The sequence below is a fragment of the Geotrypetes seraphini genome, chromosome 2 (assembly GCF_902459505.1).
Source record: "Geotrypetes seraphini chromosome 2, aGeoSer1.1, whole genome shotgun sequence".
Classification (NCBI taxonomy): domain Eukaryota; kingdom Metazoa; phylum Chordata; class Amphibia; order Gymnophiona; family Dermophiidae; genus Geotrypetes; species Geotrypetes seraphini.
This window is the reverse complement of record NC_047085.1, coordinates 529,438,323-529,460,912: the sequence shown is the minus strand read 5'-3', so window position 1 is coordinate 529,460,912 and position 22,590 is coordinate 529,438,323. Positions and strand designations below refer to the sequence as shown.

The 22,590-nt window shown below is 42.6% G+C and overlaps 1 protein-coding gene across 1 annotated transcript in view; it reads left to right on the top strand.

Moving 5' to 3' along the window:
- LOC117354789 (ornithine aminotransferase, mitochondrial-like) overlaps positions 1–22,590 on the top strand; it is a 73,639-nt gene that overhangs the window by 34,686 nt on the left and 16,363 nt on the right. The window contains exons 4-8 of the mRNA XM_033932763.1: positions 7,788–7,915; positions 7,999–8,121; positions 8,658–8,786; positions 20,286–20,399; positions 20,645–20,789. Of these exons, the coding sequence (XP_033788654.1) occupies positions 7,788–7,915; positions 7,999–8,121; positions 8,658–8,786; positions 20,286–20,399; positions 20,645–20,789 (639 nt within the window). The remainder of the gene's footprint in view (positions 1–7,787; positions 7,916–7,998; positions 8,122–8,657; positions 8,787–20,285; positions 20,400–20,644; positions 20,790–22,590) is intronic.

Here is a 22,590-nt window from a genome sequence, read left to right as displayed (position 1 = left end):
CCCTAACCTAACCTAAACTAAACTAATCTATACCTATCTATTCTAAACTAACATATGTCTAATACTGAACTAATAACAAACTAACAAACATCTGCATAATAAATAACTAATAAATAATAGTGCTAGTAGCTATAATTCACTTTTGAATGTAAAATCTCAGTTAAGGATTTCTTTTGACCTTTGTAGGCCAGAAGTAGATCACAATTGCATAATATTTTTTGTAACAAGTATTAAATGTGTTTTTATAAATACTGTAAGCTTAATAAATATATCAGAAAAAACTATACATCTGAGCGCATATCTGAACATACACATCTGTATGATCCCATCCTCCTCAGCTTGCCTATAGCTGCATCATGCATGTTAAAAATGTACAATATGTTGATATGTGCACCTTCCTTCCTTCCCATCCATCCTCCTCAGCCTGTCCTTACACATCCACAGCTGCATGTTAATGATGATGTATATGTTATGATGATAAATAAGTGCATATGAGCACATCATTAACATGCAGCTATGGATGAATATAAAAAAGAAACAATATTCTGTACAATTGTCAATTTATAAATCAGCGTCTTCTCCCCACTCTCTCTTCCCCATTTCCCTTCAGCGTCCTCAGCCCACTCTCTCTCCACTTTCCTTCAGCGCACGCACAAAAAACAAGCAAGTAATTTATATCATTTTCATTCTATTCATTCATAGAAATTAAAGTATAAATAATGCCAGTCACATAACAAAACATGATTTTACAAAAATAATTCCCTGCACAGTCAAGCCTGCAAGGATTACTAGATGTCTTTCAGCAGTTCCCCTCCCTCCCTCCCTCCCCCTTACCTTTGTGGCCAAGTCAAAATGATCTACCAACAATAAAATTTTAAAAACACAAAGCACGCTGTACGCAGAGAAAATGTTAATTATCATTTATATTCCGCGGGTTTTCAAAGAGGTCAAGGCAGATGACTTTATGCAATGTCATCTCAGTAACAACTATACAAAAATAGACAAATTTTCCCCCTCCCTTTTTACTAAAACGCGATAGCGGTTTTTAGCGCAGGGAGCTGCGTTGAATGTCCCATGCTGCTCTCAACGCTCATAGGCTCCCTGCGCTAAAAAACGCTATTTCGGTTTAGTAAAAGGGGGCCATAGTGCAAAATATAGACAGCATATATAAATTCTCAAAGCAGACACATTTTGATCACTAAATTGAAAATAAATCATTTTTCGTACCTTTGGTAATTTCATCAGTATCTGGTTGCATTTTATTCTTCTGACTGTGCATCCAATATTTCTTCCCTTCTTTCAGCCTCCTGTATGCTTCCTCTCCTCCAGACCTCATTTCCTCCCCAAACTTTTTCTTTGTTTCACCCTGCCCCTTCTTTTTCTCTCTCTCCATACCCCCTTTCTTTCTGTATGTCTGTTTTACTCTCTCTCTCACCCTGCCCCCTTCTTTCTTTCTCTCTCCACACCCTCTTTCGTTCTGTATGTCTGTCTTTCTCTCTCTCTCCGTGCCCCATTTTTCTTTGTTTCACCCTGCCCCCTTTCTTTCTTTCTGGCTTCCTGTCCCCCCCCTTTCTTTCTTTCTCCCTGCCCTCCCCTATGCCACCACCATTGGGAAAATGCTGCCACTGCCACTGGGGAATAGGCTGCCACTGCCGCCATCGGGAACAGGCCGGCGCCGAGTTCGCCCTGCTTCTCTTCCCCGCGGGGCCGACCAACTCTCATCACCCGACGTCAATTCTAACGTCGGAGAGGACGTTCTAGGCTAGCCAGGCAGCGATTGGCTGGCCCAGAACGTCCTCTCCGACGTCAGAATTGACGCGAGTGGCGAGAGTTGGTCGGCCCCACAGGGAAAAGCAGGGAGAACTCGGCGCCGGCCTGTTCACGATGGCGGCAGTGGCACTCAAGTGGCTAAAGAGCCGCAGTTTGCCGGCCTAGGGAGAACACTGGAGGGTGGCCAGCTGTGCACCCCCTTGGGACGTAAACCCGGGGCGGGGCGGACCGCCCCCCCACCCACCCCACCTTGGTATGCCACTATCTGTACCTAACTCCCTCCCTATGACCAAAAATTCTCCTTTCTTCTATTCCCCGTGTACACAACCATCTCTTTCCCTCCCTTCCTCTCTCCCAAGTCGATGCCTTCTGTGTCCAAAAACCCATTCCCTCCCCCATCTCAGCATTTCTTTCCCTCCCTTCTTCTCTCCCAAGTCCATGCCTTCTGTGTCCAAAAACCCATTCCCTCCCCCACCTCAGCATCTCTTTCCCTCCCTTCCTCTCTCCCAAGTCCATGCCTTCTGTGTCCAAAAACCCATTCCCTCCCTTCCTCTCTCCCAAGTCCATGCCTTCTGTGTCCAAAAACCCATTCCCTCCCCCACCTCAGCATCTCTTTCCCTCCCTTCCTCTCTCCCAAGTCCATGCCTTCTGTGTCCAAAAACCCATTCCCTCCACCACCTCAGCATCTCTTTCCCTCCCTTCCTCTCTCCCAAGTCCATGCCTTCTGTGTCCAAAAACCCATTCCCTCCCCCACCTCAGCATCTCTTTCCCTCCCTTCCTCTCTCCCAAGTTCATGCCTTGTGTCCAAAATGCACTCCCTCCCCCCTTTTGTGTTCCGCGTTTGCCTCCCAGCCCATCTTTGCAACTTTCTCAGCAAAACGGAGCTCGAGCTGAGAGGCTTGTTTCCTGTTTCCTGCCTGCCCTGCCGCGCACAAATAGCCGACCGGAAGTATTCTCCGATGTCAGCACTGACGTCGGAGGGCAGGCTTTGCTTAAGCCCTCCCTCCGACGTCAGCGCTGACATCTGGGAACACTTGTGATCGGCTATATGTGAGCGGCAGAGCAGGTAGGAACAGAAGACGAGCCTCGCGGCTCGAGATGTATTGAACTCCGCGGGTTCCCCGTCCAGCTCTCTCCTGTGCACCTGGGGCGGACCGCCCCCCCCCCCCCCCTAGACTGTGGCCTAGGACCCTGGGGGAGCCCGGGCCCCCTGTCAGCTCCGGGCCCCTGAATGCAGGACTGGTAGTACTGCCCTGATGGCGGCCCTGGATTACTGTATACGGGAACTGTAATCAAGTTTCAGAGGAGCCCTTTTACTAAACTATAGTACATGTTAACAGACATTAGATGCCTGGACTACCCTCTCTGTAGATGTGGTGGAGGCAGAAACAGTAACTCGGTTCAAAAATGCATGGGATAGGTCCAAAGGATCGTTAACTAGAAGAAGCAGAGTATAGACACAACTCAACTGATCAAGTTTCAAGTTTCAAGTTTATTAGCATTTAATGAATCGCCTATACAAAGTTTCTAAGCGATGTACAAATTAAAAACCATCACATATATAATTTTTACACATTAAATTTTAAAACAAACTATTGACATTTTAAACAATGGGGAAAGAGACAAACATGAATAAGAGGGAAAAGTTACAATTCATTGTCTGTTGAAATTAACAATTAAGGAAAAACACAATAGGGAATAATGGGGTTGGAATGTTTGATAGTCTTGGTCAAATGTAAAGGGGTTAATATAAAATATGCTATGTATCAAAGGCATCTTGAAACAGAAAGGTTTTTAAAAGTTTCTTAAAAGTTAAAAGGTCTTTTTCAATTCTAATAAAGTTTGGTAAGGAGTTCCACAATGTTGGGGCCATAACGGAAAATATGTCATTTCTTCTTGTGCCGATGATTTTCAAGGAGGGAATCGATAAAAGATTTGAGGAGGATGAACGTAATGAACGTGATGTATTGTATGGAATAATCATTTTAGATATGAATTGTGGTTCATTAAGAAGTAATGTTTTATATACTAAAAGTATGATTTTAAACGTAATCCGATGGGAAATAGGAAGCCAGTGTGATTTAATCATTAGGGGTGTGACATGGTCGTATTTTTTTGCTTTATGAATTAATTTTATTGCTGTGTTTTGAATTATCTGAAGTCGTCTTTTTTCTTTCTGAGTAATATTGATCAGGAGCGAATTGCAACTACGATTACTGTTTTATGATGCACAGGAGCAGTGCTTAAATTGAAGCCCCAGCAGTGGGGAAGTGAAGCGGATGCTGGACGGACATTCGTGTAGCTGATGCCGGATGGACTTCTATGGTCTGTAGCTAGGTGGTAATATTGGCATAGTTTTGGTCCCCATATCGCTCTAAGCTTCTCGTAAAGAGAAGTGCGTCTAGCTTACCCTTACCCATGTCACTTCATGCCACTCATAAGGAGATGTACATCTAACTTACCCTTAAATCCTAGAACAGTGGATTCCGCAATTACCTCTTCTGGGAGAGCATTCCAGGTGTCCACCACTCGTTGCGTGAAGCACTGGTGCCAAGTTGGGTAAAGGAAGTGTCACTGACTGCTCCGGGGGGGGGGGAGGGAAGTAGGATCGCGGTGGAGGGGGGGGGCAATGCGAGTTGGGGGAGGATGCCAGTTCGCAGGGGGGGAAGCCGGATCGCTGGGAGGGGTTTGGAACAGCGTCGGATTCCTCAAGGGGGGGGGGAAGAATGGAGCAGCGCCGGTAGCCTCGGGGGTGGGGGGGAGGAGGTGGAACCAATCAAAGCAGTTTCCCTTACTTCCTATGGGGAAACTTGCTTTGATATACGAGCAATTTGGTTTACGAGCATGCTTCTGGAATGAATTATGCTCGTAAACCAAGGTTCCACTGTATTTTGAAAGTCTCAATCATATCCCCTCGCAGTCTCCTTTTCTCAAGGAAGAACAACCCCAGTCTCTTAAGTCTTTCCTCGTAATCCAGGTTCTCCATACCTTTCACCAGCTTTGTTGCTCGTCTCTGCACTCTCTCTAGCAGTTTTATATCCTTCTTTAGGTATGGAGACCAATGCTGGACGCAGTATTCCAAGTGTGGTCTGACCATCGCTCTAAAAAGCGGCATTATAACTTTCTCCGATCTACTCGTGATTCCCTTCTTTATCATGCCTAGCATTCTATTTGCGTTCTTTGCTGCCGCCGCGCATTGCACCGACGGCTTCAGTGTCCTATCGATTAATACCCCGCCACTAGTTTTCCTGTTCAGTTTTTCCCAGAGTTGCACCTGACATACTATACTTGTGTTCCATATTTTTTCTGCCTAAGTGCATCACTTTGCATTTTTCCACATTAAACTTCATCTGCCATTTATCTGCCCAATTCTCCAATCGGCTCAAGTCACTCTGGAGTTCCTCACTGTCCTGTCCAGATGGATTATTGCAATAAAGTCTGTCTGGTTTATACTAAAGGATTATTGAGGATATCGCAAACAGGATGATTGTTTCTCTTTCTAAATATGATAGTTACTCCATATATCCACTTATCCACTACTGTGTACTGTCTTGAACTGAATAGGTATGACGGGATATAAATAAAGCTATTATTATTATTATATTATGAACTTCTAGTTGCCAATGAATGCAAGGATTTCTTTCAAGCTATGTGTTATGCTTTTAAGATCATATATGGTCAGATGCCACAGTATGTAATTAAATAATTTTTTTAGTGGGTAGGCCAGGTTATGTTTCACAGAAGCAATTTTATTTGCAATTTCCACCGCCGAAGGCAATCGAATCATTCACCCGTTGGAATGCTTGTTTGTGTTTTTACCAGGCTCCTCTAATTTGGAATGAACTTCCCATTCTAGTTAGACCAGAGGGCTGTTCAGTTTTTAGAAAACTTCTTTAAAACATTCTTGTTATAAGAAATTTTTATTGTGAATATTGATGCTATATTTTGTTTTGTAATTTTATATCTGTCATAATGTTCTAACTGGGTTTGTCAGCAAAATTTAACACTTCTATTATCCACTTTGAAGTTGTAAGGGCTTTGGCAGAATACAAATTGTAATGTATGCACTGCAGCAAGACGAACCAGGATCAAGTGTGCTCCTCATATATCATATTCATAGGTCTTGTCTCTCTCGGGGGAGGAGAAGACCTCTTAGACGGGAACTTAGCAAGTAAAGTTTGTTGGTTCAAATGAATGTGACAGTTGGGCAAACTGAATGGACCATGCAGGTCGTTATCTGGGGTCTTTTACTATGTTACTATATAAATGCTGTGCAGCCGATGTTTATATCTAGGGGCTGTGCGGCAGTTAATGCATGCTATGTCTGTTAGCAAAAGGGCCCCCAAACTTTTTTCAGGTCAATATTTAACCACCTTGGTTAGCATTTCAACACAGCCTGCAGTGGACCAAAATATATCTGGCTCTTCAGCTTGGAAAAGACGGCTGAGGGGAGATAGGATTGAAGTCTATAAAATCCAGAGTGGAGTAGAATGGGTACAAGTGGATCGATTTTCACTCTATCAAAAATGACAAAGACTAGGAGACACTCGATGAAGTTACATAAGAACATAAGCCGTGCTTCTGCTGGGTCAGACCAGAGGTCCATCATGCCCAGCAGTCCGTTCACGCGGCGGCCCATCAGGTCCAGGACCTATATAGTAACCCTCTATCTATACCCTTCTATCCCCTTTTCCTTCAGAAAATTGTCCAATTCCTTCTTGAACTCCAATACCGTCCCCTGTCCTATCATGCCCTCTGGAAACGCGTTCCAGGTGTCCACCACCCGTTGGGTGAAGAAGAACTTCCTAGCATTGGTTCTGAATCTGTCCCCTCTTAATTTTTCCGAATGCCCTCTCGTTCTTGTAGTTGTTGAAAGTTTGAAGAATCTGTCCCTCTCCACTTTCTCTATTCCCTTCGTGATCTTGTAAGTCTCTATCATATCCCCTCTAAGTCTCCGTATCTCCAGCGAAAAAAGTCCCAGTCTCTCTAATCTTACAGGGAAATACTTTTAAAACCAATAGGAGGAAATTTTTTCACTCAGAGAATAGTTAAGCTCTGGAACGCATTGCCAGAGGTTGTGGTAAGAGCGGATAGCGTAGCTGGTTTTAAGAAAGGTTTGGACAATTTCTTGGAGGAAAAGTTCATAGTCTGTTATTGAGAAAGACATGGGGGAAGCCACTGCTTGCCCTGGATTGGTAGCAATATTGCTACGCCATGGGTTTTGGCCAGGTACAAGGTTACCTGGATTGTCCACCGTGAGAACGGGCTACTGTGCTTGATGGACCTTTGGCCTGACCCAATAAGGCTATTATGTTCTTAAGTGGATGTGGATAGTGGCCAGCACTGAATATCCAGATAATGATCTTATCCTTTTCTTATTTTCAGTGGACACCTGGAATGCGCTTCCAGAGGAGGTGGTAGAGCAGAGTACGACTTTGGGTTTCAAAATGGGATTGGACAAGTTCCTGAAGGAAAAGGGGATCGAGGGATACAATTAGAGGGTTACTATACAGTAATAGATCACTTACAGGTCATTGACCTGGGGGGCCGCCGCGTGAGCGGACTGCTGGGCATGATGGACCTATGGTCTGACTCAGCAGAGGCAATGCTTATGTGCTTATGTGCTTAACCCAAATGAAAATTGGGAAAATATTATTCAAAAAGAATCAAATATCTGGGATGAAATGTTATCATGTGGGGGGAAAAACTGAGAGGTTCTGAAAATGGATTGGATCAGTGGGGGTTCCAGAGAAATAAGCCAAGCCAAGGTCCTTTCCCCTCCCCCCACCTAAAAAAGACCAGTGCATTTACTATATAAGGGACAAGTTCAGCTTGTGCAACATAGATAGTGAAATGCAGCCCATGTCCTCTACTATTCCATCCTCTCCCTTCTCTTGGAAAGCATTTCATCAACCATATCCCCACTTGTCTCTTTAAAGTTCTTTATTAGCAGATTAGTTGTCAGATTCTGTCTTGCTTTTGTTAATTTCAAGTCTTCAAATGTTCCTTCCTTTCAGCTGGCAATTTTTGGGGCAGAACAATGTCTGCCATTTCCAGTTCAACAGATCCATCCAGTTATGAGGGCTTTGGCCCGTTCATGCCAGGATTCGAGATAATTCCATTCAATGACCTTCCAGCTCTTGAGGTACACTGATTGAATCATAAGTAGTAAATACATTGCATGGTTTTTCAGTTATAATTATTTGAAACAAGCTAATGTCTTTACAGCGAGCTTTACAGGACCCAAATGTAGCAGCATTTATGGTGGAACCAATTCAGGGTGAAGCTGGCGTCATTGTACCCACTGAAGGTTACCTGACCGGTGTCCGAGAACTCTGCACCAAGCATAACGTAAGTTGCTCCCTTCCCACACATCTCCTAGCCTTCTGGCAGCCAGAGTAGTTTGAGCTGCTGGAGTATGAAGTAACTAAGTAAAGCCTGATTTTAGTGGCTTGGTGGTGGACAGAATTTCTCTTGTGTCATTCTGGTGGAATTCATTATGTCATATTTAGAAGATGGAAAGAACAATTGCTTTGCAGAAAGGGAACTATAATAATTTTATAAAGATCTGGGGGCCATTGGCAAATTATTGTAATGAGTAGACATCATTTTCCACTGATAGTATATTATACATTGGGGGGAGGGGGGTTGGTATGAAATTTCATTTAAAAGGTCAATAAGTAAATAGGGTTATTTTTGATTAGAAAATTGAGGGAGGGTGGGTAAGGGATTAATGTATGTATTTACAATGATATTTGATGGATTTTTAAGTGTTCTGTAATTATTTTTAATGATGTAATTTTGTGCACTTGTTGAAAGATGAAAATTGAATAAAGAATTTATAAAAAAATAAAAGAATTTCTCTTGTGGATTTTTTGATACAACAGTGTCTCTTCATTGCTGACGAAGTGCAGACTGGGCTAGCCAGAACCGGGAAGCTGCTGGCAGTGGACCATGAGAATGTGCGTCCTGATATTGTAATGCTAGGAAAGGCGCTCTCAGGAGGCACTTACCCTGTAAGTATTGTTCTGGCTTCTTTGTAATCTAATACATACCTGCAAAACTGCCTATAAGCAGAGATCTTCCACTCCAACATCTGGGAACTGGTGGACCATGCTAGAAACTGTGTAACTTTGTTTAATCAAATTTTTATATACCGCCTATACAGCCAAAAAGGATCAACGTGGTTTACAGCACAACTTAATCAAACTTGTGAAAAGAACTCCTTTAAAAATAGGAAAGAAAACGAACATTTCTAATACATAATATAATAATAATAGTTTATTCTTATATACCGCCATACCCAACGAGTTCAAGGCGGTTTACATCAAATTAGATTAGGATCTGCATAGACAGGCAGATTTACAATTATTTATCAGAATTACAGCTTTAATCGGCAGGCAGATTTACAATTATTTATCAAAATTACAGCTTTAATCGAGCAAGACAGAGGATGTGGAAAGTAGGGAGGTGGAGTGGGGAGGCGGGGAGTTATTGTCGGGGGGGGGGGAGGACAATTTGGGTCTTGTTTGCTGAATAGGTAGGTTTTAAGTAGTTTTCTAAAGCCGAGGTAAGTGGGGGCCTCGAGTATCATTTGTGCAAGCCATGGGTTCAGTTTAGCTGCTTGGAAGGCGAAAGTTTTGTCCAGGAATCTTTTAAGGTGACAAAGTTTGAGTGAAGGGAAGGCGAACAACTGAATACGACGGGATTTCTTGTTGGTGCGATAGAGGTTGAAGTGGGGGTTGATGCAGCTTGGTGAGGAACCATTTACAGCTTTGTAGCAGAAGCAGGCGAATTTAAAAAGGACTCTAGACTCGAATGGCAGCCAGTGAAGTTGGTGGTAGAAAGGGGTGACGTGTTCCCATTTCTTTAGGCCAAAGATGAGGCGCACGGCGGTATTTTGGATTATTTTTAGTCTCCTGGTTGTTTTCTTCGTGGCGTTAAGGTATATGATGTTGCAATAATCTAGAATACTGAGGATAGAGGATTGTACAAGAAGGCGAAAAGCCTTTTTAATTAATTTAAAAAAAGTATATATCAAGTATAAAATTATATAAATACAAATTAATACAAACTGATACAAATTAATGCAAACTGCAGTCCCAGATTCAATTACTCAATTTAAAAAGGCCATTTGAAAAAACATGTGCCTTTAAATGTGTTTTAACATTTTGGAGTGATTCTTCCTTTTTTTAAATCTACCGGTAAATTGTTCCATAATATTAGAACTAAATTTAAAAAATGCACCATTTCTAGTGGAAGTAAGATGAGCCTTCGAAATATGGGGAACAGCTACTCTATTATCATTCAAAGATTCTAGGAAGTTCACTATCCTTTCTTTCAGCAGCACTTCCATTATTTTTCCAATAACCGAAGTGAGGCTTACCGGCCTGTAGTTTCCCGCTTCATCTCTGTGACCACTGTTGTGAATAGGGACCATATCTGCTCTTCTCCAGTCCTAGGTGAATAAAATCAAGCCTAGGGGCTCCTTTTACAAAGGTGCGTTATGGCCCTAGCTGCTACCGCCTCCTTTTGAGCGGGCGGTAGTTTTTGGCTAGCGTGTGCTAAAAACGCTTGTGCACCTTTGTAAAAGGAGCCCTAGGTTAGAAAGATATAATGGTTATAACTCAAACGATGTCCTATGTGCCAACATCAAAATCTTACATTTAATTCTAAATTCCATTGGTAACCAATGGAATTTCAAATAGAAAGGTCCTCTTCTGAAGAACCTCATGAGCTATATACCACCATCTAAAATTCATTTTATATCCTTTTTCAATCCCATATCTTGCTTTTCATAGGCAGTTGTCTAACACTTCACTTCCTCACATGTTGTGGTGTTCACATCTTTTGCAAGAAGAGGGCCTTGAAGTGCGTGTGTATATGTAAAATACATGAAACTACCCCCCTCCCACTATAGGCACTGTTTTTAGTCTGGTCTCTACAGGGCCTTTATCCTGCAAAATATCCTTCAAGACTTCACTCAATACAAAATGCCTCACTTGATAGTGATTCCCCTGTGTTCATAGACTGCAGCTCTGTTCTACCTAGGCTGATTTTGTTTTCTTTCTAGGGGGCCCAGGAAGTGATATGCTCATTTGATCTTTATCGCGAATGGTCTTACTTAACTTCACACTGCAAAACACTTAACCGAATTCTGGAGTACTTGGCACTCCCACCAGTATATAGTTTGTCTCTGCAGCTTTTCATTCAGTTCACTATCTTTGGAGCTTCTACTTGTTTCTCTAATGTTATTACATTACATTACATTACATCAGGGATTTCTATTCCGCCATTACCTTGCGGTTCAAGGCGGATTACAAAAGGTTAGTTTAAGGACAGAATTAAAATGAATAAAGAATTACAGCGTTACAGAATGACAGAATTATATGAATTGTAGAGCATAGCTAGAGAGGTAATATGAAGATCTTGAGGGCTTTTAGTGGTCGTGTTTTTATTTCTGTTTTAGGAATTTCTTGAAAAGTGTGGTTTTTATTTCTTTTCTGAACGTCTTATAGTCTGGGGTGGTCATCAGAAGGTTGGAGATTTGGTTATCCAGTCTTGCAGCTTGTGTGGCTAGGAGGCCGTCATGTTGTTTTGTTCTTTTCACTTCTTTGGATGGGGGGGGTTATCCGTTTATTGTTTCTCCATCCATATCGACACTTCATGTACTTTTCTCAAATCTCTTCATGATATCCAGCTGGAGCTTGTTCACCACTAACTCCTTTAAATTAAACAATATCTTTTATAACAGCGAGTCAGCGCTTCAGCTCTTTCCTCCACTGACGCACGACTGCTGGTATCATCTGTTTTTCTCCCTTAAGCCGATCACAACTGCCTCATGGCTTGGTTGTCCCACAGAAGTAAAAACATAAGAATAGCCTTACTGGGTCAGACCAATGGTCCATCTAGCCCAGTATCCCATCTCCACGGAAGCCAATGCAAGTACCTGGCAAAAACCCAAATAGTAGCAGTATTCCATGCCACCAATCCAGTGGTTTCCCCCATGTCTATCTCAACAGCAGACTATGGACTTTTCTTCTAAGAAGTTGTCCAAATCTTTTTTAAAACTAGCTACATTAACCTCTCTTACTACATCCTCTGGCAACATGTTCTAGGGGATGGAACTCCTCTCGTGTGAGAAAAGACTAAAACAGTTAGGGCTCTTCAGCTTGGAAAAGAAACGGCTGAAGGGAGATATGATTGAAGTCTACGAAATCCTGAGTGGAGTAGAACGGGTACAAGTGGCTCGATTTTTCACTCTGTCAAAAATTTACAAAGACTAGGGAAATACTTTTAAAACCAATAGGAGGAAATATTTTTTCATTCAGAGAATAGTTAAGCTCTAGAACACATTGCCAGAGCTTGTGATAAGAGCGGATAGCGTAGCTGTTTTTAAGAAAGGTTTGGACAATATCCTGGAGAATTTCTCCATAACAAACTATGGAGTTTGACATGGGGGAAGCCACTGCTTTCCCTGGATAATAGTAACATAGTAAATGATGGCAGATAAAAACATGAACGGTCCATCCAGTCTGCCCATAAGTGATATCCATTTAAAAAATACATGATTAGATTACCGTATTTTTCGCTCCATAAGATGCACTTTTTCCCCAAAAAAAGTGGGTGGAAATAAGGGTGCGTCTTATGAAGCGAATATACCACACACACACACACCCAGGGCGGTGCCTTTAAATTGTGGAGGTTGGTGGATGATGCCTGATGATTGTTGGGGCCCACAGCGCACAAATGCGCTAATACCTGGGCCCATGACACTTCCTAATTGCTGGTCCTTCGCTGGACGGCTCCCTGCTGATTACTGGCAAGTTGGGGCCAGCAGCCCACAAGTGCGCTGCTGCTGCGTGGATGCGCACCACTTCTGAATGGCTGCCTCAGTTCTCACTAGCTCCTCATGAGAACTGAGGCAGCCATTCAAAAGTGGTGTACACCCATGCAGCAGCGTGCTTGTTCCCTCTCCACCACCATATCCAACATTTCTCCTTCTCATCCTTCTATTCCCCATGCATCTCTATCTCTCTCCTCTCTCTATGCCCAATTTTCCTCTTCTTCCTTTCCCCATGTGCACCATGTCTTTCCCCTCTCACTCCACACCTATATCTTGTTGTCCACAGAGAACCCCTGTGACAAGTAACCTCACTTTTAGCAGAGTGGAATGGGGGAAGGAGTAGAGGAAGATGATACCCTAAATCGGTAGACACCAACTTTTTTCATGTAAAGGGTTGAAGTGTGAATACGCAAGATCAATTTACAATTTGAAATATCTTAATTTTAAACAGTAACACTCTCACTTTCCTCCCAACAAAACCACAATTAACAAATTAGGAGTTCATGGTTTAAAAAGAAAAAAAAAAAAATCATACATCATGCAATCTACAATAATCATCCATAACATGTTGAACCCTATACCACCTTCCACCATGCAGGAAAAGAGAGAGCAGGGCTATCTTTCCAAACTCTGAGGACCACCAAAAGATTTCAAGCTTACACATACTCATTTTGTAAACTGCTTTGGCCGGTATTAACCATTAATTCCACAACACTTCGCGCTCACTTCATTCCTCACAACATCTTCTAACAGTTTGACAATTATTTTACGATACAACACGCAAGACTATCTATTCAGGAGTTTCCTGAGACATAAAAGTAACTCCAATAACTTCAAAACCTTTCTCTTTAAAGATGCCTACGAGATTTATACCTAGGATTAAATACATATGAGACTCGTATTCCCCTTCTCCCTTTTTATTTTCTGTAATGTATCCCACCCATTCCCCTTGTTTACCATGTCTTGTCAGTAGTATCTTGCAGTTTGCTTAGATCCATGACGCCTGATTGTCCAGACAGTCTATTTGGAGATAGTCCATCTCTCACCTAGGCACTGCTCTGTTCCATGCTGCCTTCAAAAACAAAATAAAAAGATAGTAACATAGTAGATGACGGCAGATAAAGACCCGAATGGTCCATCCAGTCTGCTCAACCTGATTCAATTTAAATTTTTTAAATTTTTTCTTCTTAGTTATTTCTGGGCAAGAATCCAAAGCTCTACCCGGTACTGTGCTTGGGTTCCTACTGCCGAAATCTCCGTTAAAACCTACTCCAGCCCATCAACACCCTCCCAGCCATTGAAGCCCTCCCCAGCCCATACTCCACCAAATGGCCATACACAGACGCAGATCGTGCAAGTCTGCCCAGTACTGGCCTTAGTTCAATTTTTAATATTATTTTCTGATTCTAGTTCCTCTGTGTTCATCCCACGCTTCTTTGAATTCAGTCGCCGTTTTACTCTCCACCACCTCTCTCGGGAGCACATTCCAGGCATCCACCACCCTCTCCGTAAAGTAGAATTTCCTAACATTGCCTTTGAATCTACCCCCCCTCAACCTCAAATTATGTCCTCTGGTTTTACCATTTTCCTTTCTCTGGAAAAGATTATGTTCTACATTAATACCCTTCAAGTATTTGAACGTCTGAATCATATCTCCCCTGTCTCTTCTTTCCTCTAGGGTATACATATTCAGGACTTCCAGTCTCTCCTCATAAGTCTTCTGGTGCAAGCCTCCTATCATTTCCGTTGCCCTCCTCTGGACCATTTTAAGTCTTCTTACGTCCTTCGCCAGATACGGTCTCCAAAACTGAACACAATACTCCAAGTGGGGCCTTATCAATGACCTGTACAGGGGCATCAACACCTTCTTCCTTCTACTGGCTATGCCTCTCTTTATACAGCCCAGCATCCTTCTGGCAGCAGCCACTGCCTTGTCACACTGTTTATTCGCCTTTAGATCTTCGAACACTATCACCCCAAGGTCCCTCTCCCCGTCCGTGCATATCAGCTTCTCTCCTCCCAGCATATACGGTTCCTTCCGATTATTAATCCCCAAATGCATTACTCTGCATTTCTTTGCATTGAATTTTAGTTGCCAGGCATTAGATCATTCCTCTAACTTTTGCAGATCCTTTTTCATATTTTCCACTCCCTCTTCGGTGTCTACTCTGAAATCTTGGTATCATCTGCAAAAAGGCACACTTTTCCTTCTATCCCTTCAGCAATGTCACTCACAAACATATTGAACAGGATCGGCCCCAGCATCGAACCCTGAGGGACTCCACTACTCACCTTTCCTTCCTCCGAGTGACTTCCATTAACCACCACCCTCTGGCGTCTGTCCGACAGCCAGTTTCTAACCCAGTTCACCACTTTGGGTCCTAACTTCAGCCCTTCAAATTTGTTCAACAGCCTCCTATGTGGAACTGAATCAAAGGCTTTGCTGAAATCTAAGTAAATTACATCTAGCATATGTCCTCGATCCAGCTCTCTGAATCAAAAAATTCAATCAGGTTCGTTTGGCATGATTTACCTTTTGTAAAGCCATGTTGCCTCGGATCCTGTAACCCATTAAATTCAAGGAAGTACACTATCCTTTCTTTCAGCAACACTTCCATTATTTTTCCAACATCTGAAGTGAGGCTTACCAGCCTGTAGTTTCCTGCTTCATCCCTGTGACCACTTTTATGAATAGGGACCACATCCGCCCTCCTCCAATCCCCAGGAATCACTTCCGTCTCCAGAGATTTGTTGAACAAGTCTTTAATAGGACTTGCCAGAACCTCTCTGAGCTCCCTTAGAATCCTGGGATGGATCCCGTCTGGTCCCATCGCTTTGTCCACCTTCAGTTTTTCAAGTTGCTCATAAACACTCTCCTCCGTGAACGGCACAGAATCTACTCCATTTTCTCTAAGTAAGGGGAAAGTTCCCCTGGACTGGAAATTAGCTAATGTCGTTCCTCTGCATAAAAAGGGTTGCAGGGCAGAGGCTGCGAATTATAGACCGGTGAGTCTCACATCAATAGTGTGCAAACTCATGGAAACACTAATTAAAAGCAAACTGGAGACGATCTTGAATGAAGGGAATCTTCGGGATCCCAGTCAGCATGGATTCACCAAGGGTAGGTCCTACCAATCCAATCTTATCAGCTTCTTTGACTGGGTAACAAGAAAGTTGGACTTGGGAGAGTCTTTGGACGTCGTGTACCTGGACTTTTGACAGTGTCCCACACCGCAGGCTGCTAAGCAAGATGGAATCGATGGGGTTAGGAGAGACACTAACTGCATGGGTCAATGATTGGCTGAGTGGCAGACTTCAGAGGGTGGTGGTTAATGGAACCCTCTCTAAAACATTGGAGGTGACCAGTGGAGTGCCGCAGGGCTCGGTCCTGGGTCCACTCCTTTTCAACATATTCATAGGGGATCTGACTCAAGGGCTTCAAGGTAAAATAACACTATTCGCCGATGACGCCAAACTATGTAATATAGTAAGTGAATGCAGTTTACAGAATTATATGGCGCAGGACCTGCTTACATTGGAAAGTTGGTCCTCAACCTGGCAGCTAGGCTTCAATGCTAAGAAATGTAAGGTCATGCACCTTGGAAGCGGAAATCCATGCAGGACATACTTCTTGAACGGAGAAACTTTAACTAGGACTTCAGCAGAACAAGATTTACGAGTAATCATCAGTGTAGACATGAAAACTGCCAATCAAGTGGAGAAGGCTTCATCTAAGGCAAGGCAGATATTGGGTTGTATCAATAGAGGTTTCATCAGCCGAAAGCCTGAAGTCATAATGCCGTAGTACAGGGCCTTGGTGAGACCTCATCTGGAGTACTGTGTGCAATTCTGGAGGCCACATTACAGTAAAGATGTGCGCAGAATTGAATCGGTTCAGCGGACGGCCACCAGGATGATATCGGAGCTCAAGGGTCTCTCGTACGAAGAGAGACTGAACAAATTGCAGCTCTACACTCTCGAGGAACGTAGGAAGAGGGGAGACATGATCGAAACATTTAAGTACCTCACGGGACGTGTCGAAGTGGAAGATGATATTTTCTTTCTCAAGGGACCCTCGGCCACAAGAGGGCACCCGCTCAAACTCGGGGGTGGAAAATTTCATGGCGACACCAGAAAGTATTTCTTCACAGAGAGAGTGGTTGATCATTGGAACAAGCTTCCAGTGCAGGTGATCGAGGCAGACAGCGTGCCAGACTTTAAGAATAAATGGGATACCCATGTGGGATCCCTACGAGGGTCAAGATAAGAAAATTGGGTCATTAGGGCATAGACAGGGGGTGAGTAAGCAGAGTGGGCAGACTTGATGGGCTGTAGCCCTTTTCTGCCGTCATCTTCTGTGTTTCTATGTAACTTTGCCAGACAATCTCGTCCTTCTCCAGGATCTTCTTCTGTGAACACAGAACAGAAGTATTTGTTTAGCATATTTGCTTTTTCCTCATCACTCTCCACATATCGGTTCCCAGCATCTTTTAGTTTAGCAATTCCATTTTTTATCTTCCTCCTTTCACTAATATATCTGAGAAATTTTTGTCTCCCTTTTTTAAATTTTTAGCCATTTGTTCTTCCGCCTGTGCTTTTGCCAGTTGTATCTCTCTCTTGGCTTCTTTCAGTTTCACCCTGTAGTCCTTTCTGCACTCCTTTTCTTGGGTTTCTTTATATTTCACGAACGCCAACTCTTTCGCCTTTATTTTCTCCGCCACTAGTTTGGAGAACTATATCGGCTTCCTTTTTCTCTTATTTTTATTGATTTTCTTCACATAAAGGTCCGTAGCCATTTTTATCGCTCCTTTCAGCTTAGACCACTGTCTTTCCACTTCTCTTATGTCCTCCCATCTTAACAGCTCTTTCTTCAGGTACTCTCCCATTGCATTAAAGTCTGTACGTTTGAAATCTAGGACTTTAAGTAACGTGCTGCCGCTCTCTCTTTAGCCGTTATATGAAACCAAACCATTTGATGATCACTATTTCCCAGGTGAGTACCCACTCGAACATTAGAGATACTCTCTCCATTTATGAGGACCAGATCCAATATCGCTTTTTACCTCATGGATTCCGTCTCTATTTGTCTGAGCAGAGCCTCTTGAAAGGCATCCACAATCTCCCTACTTCTTTCCGATTCCGCAGACGGAACATTCCAGTCTGCATCCGGCAGGTTGAAATCTCCCAACAGCAGAACCTCCTCTTTCCTTGCAAACTTTTGGATATCCACAATCAGATCCTTATCAATTTGCTGCGATTGAGTCGGAGGTCTGTAGACTACACCCACGTAGATAGAAGTTCCATCTTCTCTTTTCAGAGCAATCCATATCGCTTCTTCCTCTCCCCAGGTCCCTTGCATTTCGGTCGCTTGGATATTGATCTTTACATAGAGAGCTACTCCTCCACCTTTATGACCATCTCTGTCCTTCCTAAAAAGATTATATCCCGGTATGTTTTCATCCCATCCATGTGATTCACTGAACCATGTCTCTGTGATAGCGAAAATATCTAGATCTGCCTCTAACATCAGGGCTTGCAGATCATGAACTTTGTTGCTTAGACTGCGAGCATTTGTGGTCATTGCTTTCCAGCTATTTTTCAGTGGTAATCTCCTTTTTCGTATGGATTTTTGTTTTGTTTCACTTTCCGTTTCAATACTAAGATGATGCTTATGGTGTCTACCTGTTGCAACGTTACTTTATGTTCTTCTCCCCTTTCTCTTTTTTTTCTGTTGAAGACAGCCTGTAGTTAGGGAGTACATAGGTGAGGATTTAAATCCTGCTTGTCCTTGGAGAACACCTGCTACAGGTAAGTAACCTCACTTTCTACAAGGACAGTAAGCCTTCCCACCTACTGAAGCAAGTTGTATTCCTCTAACTAGTAATAGACTGAGCAGGTCCTGTGTGACAGCTCTGAGTAGGGGCAGGTGTACCAGCAGATGTCATTAGACATCAAAGTTTGGATAACTTCCCAATATTCAGGATATTGAATTACTGAATGATGGCCAATATGTGAGTCTAGTAAGTTTAATGCATAGCAGACTTAAATTTAAACCAAATCTCAATGCTTATTTTCTACATTATATAATATCACCTTTCCTTCCCTCATCTATAGCTGAAATTTCAAACATTCTAGGAGTTATTTTTGATCAGAACTTTAACTTCAAGGTACAGGGTTGTCAGGATGTACACAGTATGTTCTCTGTCCGTAAGGTATGTTCATTGCCTCCTCAGATTACCAGATATTCCTTGGTAGTACTTGTACATTTCTTGGTAACTAATAAATTGGGTTACAGTAATGCTGTCTGTGGTATACATGTCCTTGATCTTGGATGTCTGAAGGTCCATCAAACCCAGCATCCTGTTTCCAACTGTGGCCAACCCAGATACCAAGCAGTAAAACAGATTTTATGCTGCTTATCTTAAGATTAAGCAGTGGATTTCCCCAAGCCATCTTGATGGTCTATGGCCTTCTCTTTTAGGAACTTATAACATAAAATCAATTTTTATACTGCATTAACATTAAGTTCTATGCAGTTCACAAACAAAAAATCAGACAATTAAATGAAACCATTATCTTAACCTTTTTTTAAACCCCGCTAACCTAACTGATTTCACCACATTCTCTGGCAATGAATTCAAGAGTTTAATTACATGTTGTGTGAAGTTACTGCCATAATTTGACCATGCCACTTACAAAGGAGTACTGGCTGCCTATTTAATTTTTCAAGGATTTGGTTCAAACTAGCTTTACTGACCTTTAAAACTCTCCAGATAGGACACCCACCTCTATCTTTTCAGACAACTGTTTTCATGTAACATGTCACGTTTGTAGATTGTTCAATAAGAATCTAGGTGTGGTGGTGAACTACACTTTTTTTTAGTAACAGCACCGTTTCTAAAACCACCTGCTTTTTCCACTTTGTGACTCGTATTCCTTCGGTTGCTTCAAGACTTGTTGTGGTGTCTGAGCTGCTACAATGATAGTTTTCAAATTACTCCCCGTTATTTTTCTTTTCTTCTTCTTACATTTGTTATTGTTATTATTTATTTCATTTATATTTATATATTACAATTGTATTTAGGCATGCACTAAAATGTGATTTGTCCGGTTTATGAGAAAATTTTCTTAATATTTTCTTTCTTTTTCATTTCTCCTATGTTCTGATTATCTTCCTGCTCTTATTCTCTCCTCTTTCTTTTAATTTGAAATTGATATTGTCTGTTCTTTTTCTCGGGAGTTTTTGTGTGCCATACTTCCTCAAGGATAACCAATTTTAATGTTAATAATTTTTCCTTATTGTATTTTGTACACTGCCATGAACCGAAAGGCTGGATGTAATGATGGATAGTATCTCACATTTTTCATAATGTGCAAACTGTAAGCCTACCCAAAGCCTTCTAGAAAAAGTTGATGCTGCTTTTGGGTAACTTCTTTTTACACCAAATGGATTCCACCAAGGGTTTCTAGGATTGTCTCTACTAGCCTTTTTTTGTGGCTCTCCCTTTGTAAAGGAAGCTCATTTCTGCATCCAGGCAGCCTGTTTCTCAGGACCCTCTTCTAGAAATGGGGGGGGGGATGTACAAATGTTTTAACTGGTTAGAGATGGGGATTGCATGCAGTGTACAAAATAACAGAATTGCATACTTGAAAACCTCTTTGTGTTTAGGTATCTGCAGTACTGGCGGATGATGAAATTATGCTCACCATTAAGCCAGGGCAGCATGGATCAACATACGGTGGAAATCCATTAGCCTGTCGTGTGGCTCTGGCAGCTCTGGAGGTTAGCTCTCACTATGTGTAAGCAACTATATGAATGCCGACATCTGAGAAATTGGTCAGTGTGAGAATAAGAGGGAGCTTATGGCAAGTTAGAGGGTTTTGGTGTTCAGATTTAAAAAAAAATGAATAAGATCAGAAATGGGGGCGACAGTGAGGTGGGGAGAGGAGGCATGGTTTGGGGGACAGTGGGCATGTGAGGCTGTCAAAGCGATGAGGGAGAAAAATATTTGATCTGTTCTGTTGCAGGTCATGGAAGAAGAGAAACTGGCTGAAAACGCAGAATACATGGGCCAGCGGTTGAGAGCAGAACTTATGAAAGCTCCATCAGATATCGTGACGAGGGTCAGAGGGAAAGGATTATTGAATGCCATAGTCATCAAGGAAACTAAAGGTGTGGTATGAATTCCTTGTCGGCACTTCCTGATCAGTGGCAGGGAGCTTGGGAGTTCTGGAGCAGTCCATTTGCATATGGTCGTCACTCAGCTCCACCGATTCCTAATCCCTCTGATGTCAACTTCCTGTTTGGGGCAGAGGACCAGCAAAGCTGACAGGTGCACACAGGCAACCACAACCAATCCACATACCTTCCCACTCTCTGGAGGAGCATGTTGCTCTGTGCCCTGCCAGATATGCCACTGCTTCTGATGTCAGTACATAGGGAAGGCAGCATTGGGGTGGGGGGAGAGCATCTGTGCATTAGGAATGAGCTACTGACTATTGTCAGAGGTACACAAGTTATTTCTGTTTTGTGTATAGATAGAGAAACAGACATAAAACCATAGAAAATGAAGATAACGACCATTCGGCCTAGGGAGTCTGCCTATCCCTTCTTCTCACTTGGAGATCCAATGTACTTTTCCCAAGCTTTCCACCACCTCCACCAGGAGGCAATTCCACACATTCACTATACCCTTTCCATGAAAAAGTGTTTTCTGAGTCTATCCCCTTTCACCTTCATTCTATGCCCCCTCATTCCAGACTCGTCTCATGCGTTTTTATGGTACCTAGATACTTAAATGTCTCTATCATATCGCTTCTGTGTATATCTATTTTCAACCACCATTTTTTTTTTTTTAGAAATATATTTTATTAAGTTTTGCAATAAATGAAGAACAAAGCACTCAAAAGTACATGGTGTACAACAAGATTCGTGAATACCAAAGTACATCTCAAATTCACCATAACAGTCCCAAGCCCTCCCCCCATCCCTCCCTCTCCACCTCCCCTCCCATGTCCCAAACAAACAATAACAAAAATCCATTCCAACACAGTCTCAAATATATAGTCAAACGTTTAACAAATGACTTCGAGCTCTTGATGTTAAAGTATCCCAGAAAGGAGCCCAACATTGACAGAACAATCTGCCCATTGCGGAGTCTAACATAGAAAAGCATAGTCGCTCCATAGAGGCTTGCTGAATCATCAGAGTCCGCCATCGAGAAAGCGTCGGAGAGTCAGACGAAATCCAATAAAGTAAAATAGTTTTCTTCCCCAGTAACATAGAACGGGCGAGAAAGCTCCAAAACCCCTTAGGAGCTGACAGGGGTACATAATCCAGGGTAAACAGCATCATTTGATCCAAGGAAAAGTTGTAATTCCACATGGTTTGAATATGCATACACAGCTGTTGCCAAAAAGCTTGAATCCGAGGACACAACCAGAACTGATGTCCCAAAGTGGACGGAGAATGAGAACATTTAAGACAGCAATCTGACAAGCACATCTTTGCCCGAAATTGGTATGAAGTAGATCTGTACAACCGGTGTAAAAATTTATAGTTCATTTCAAACAAAGTCACATTGTGCGAAACACGAGCAGTTCGAAAGACCCCCCTGCGGATCATAGCAGCTGTTACCTCACAAGAAAGATCCTGTGACCATTTTAAAGCATAAGATTCATATGAAGGCTCGCCCAGGCATTCCTGAAGATGGCGATGATGGAATCTCAATGGAATCGGTACCTGGCAGACAGACTCAGCGCTTCAGAAAGATGTTCCATACAACGGTCCGCTATAGAATCCCGTGGCAAAGAGCCAATGTAAGAAGAAAGTTGAAGGTAAGATAGCCAGTCATTAGGCCTCCAGCCATGTTCCCGCTGAAGTTCTTCAAACGATTTCAAAGCGCCAGTGGAATGTACCAGTTAAAAGATATATTGGTTAGCTTGCAATGTCCACACTGGAGAAGAAACAGGGT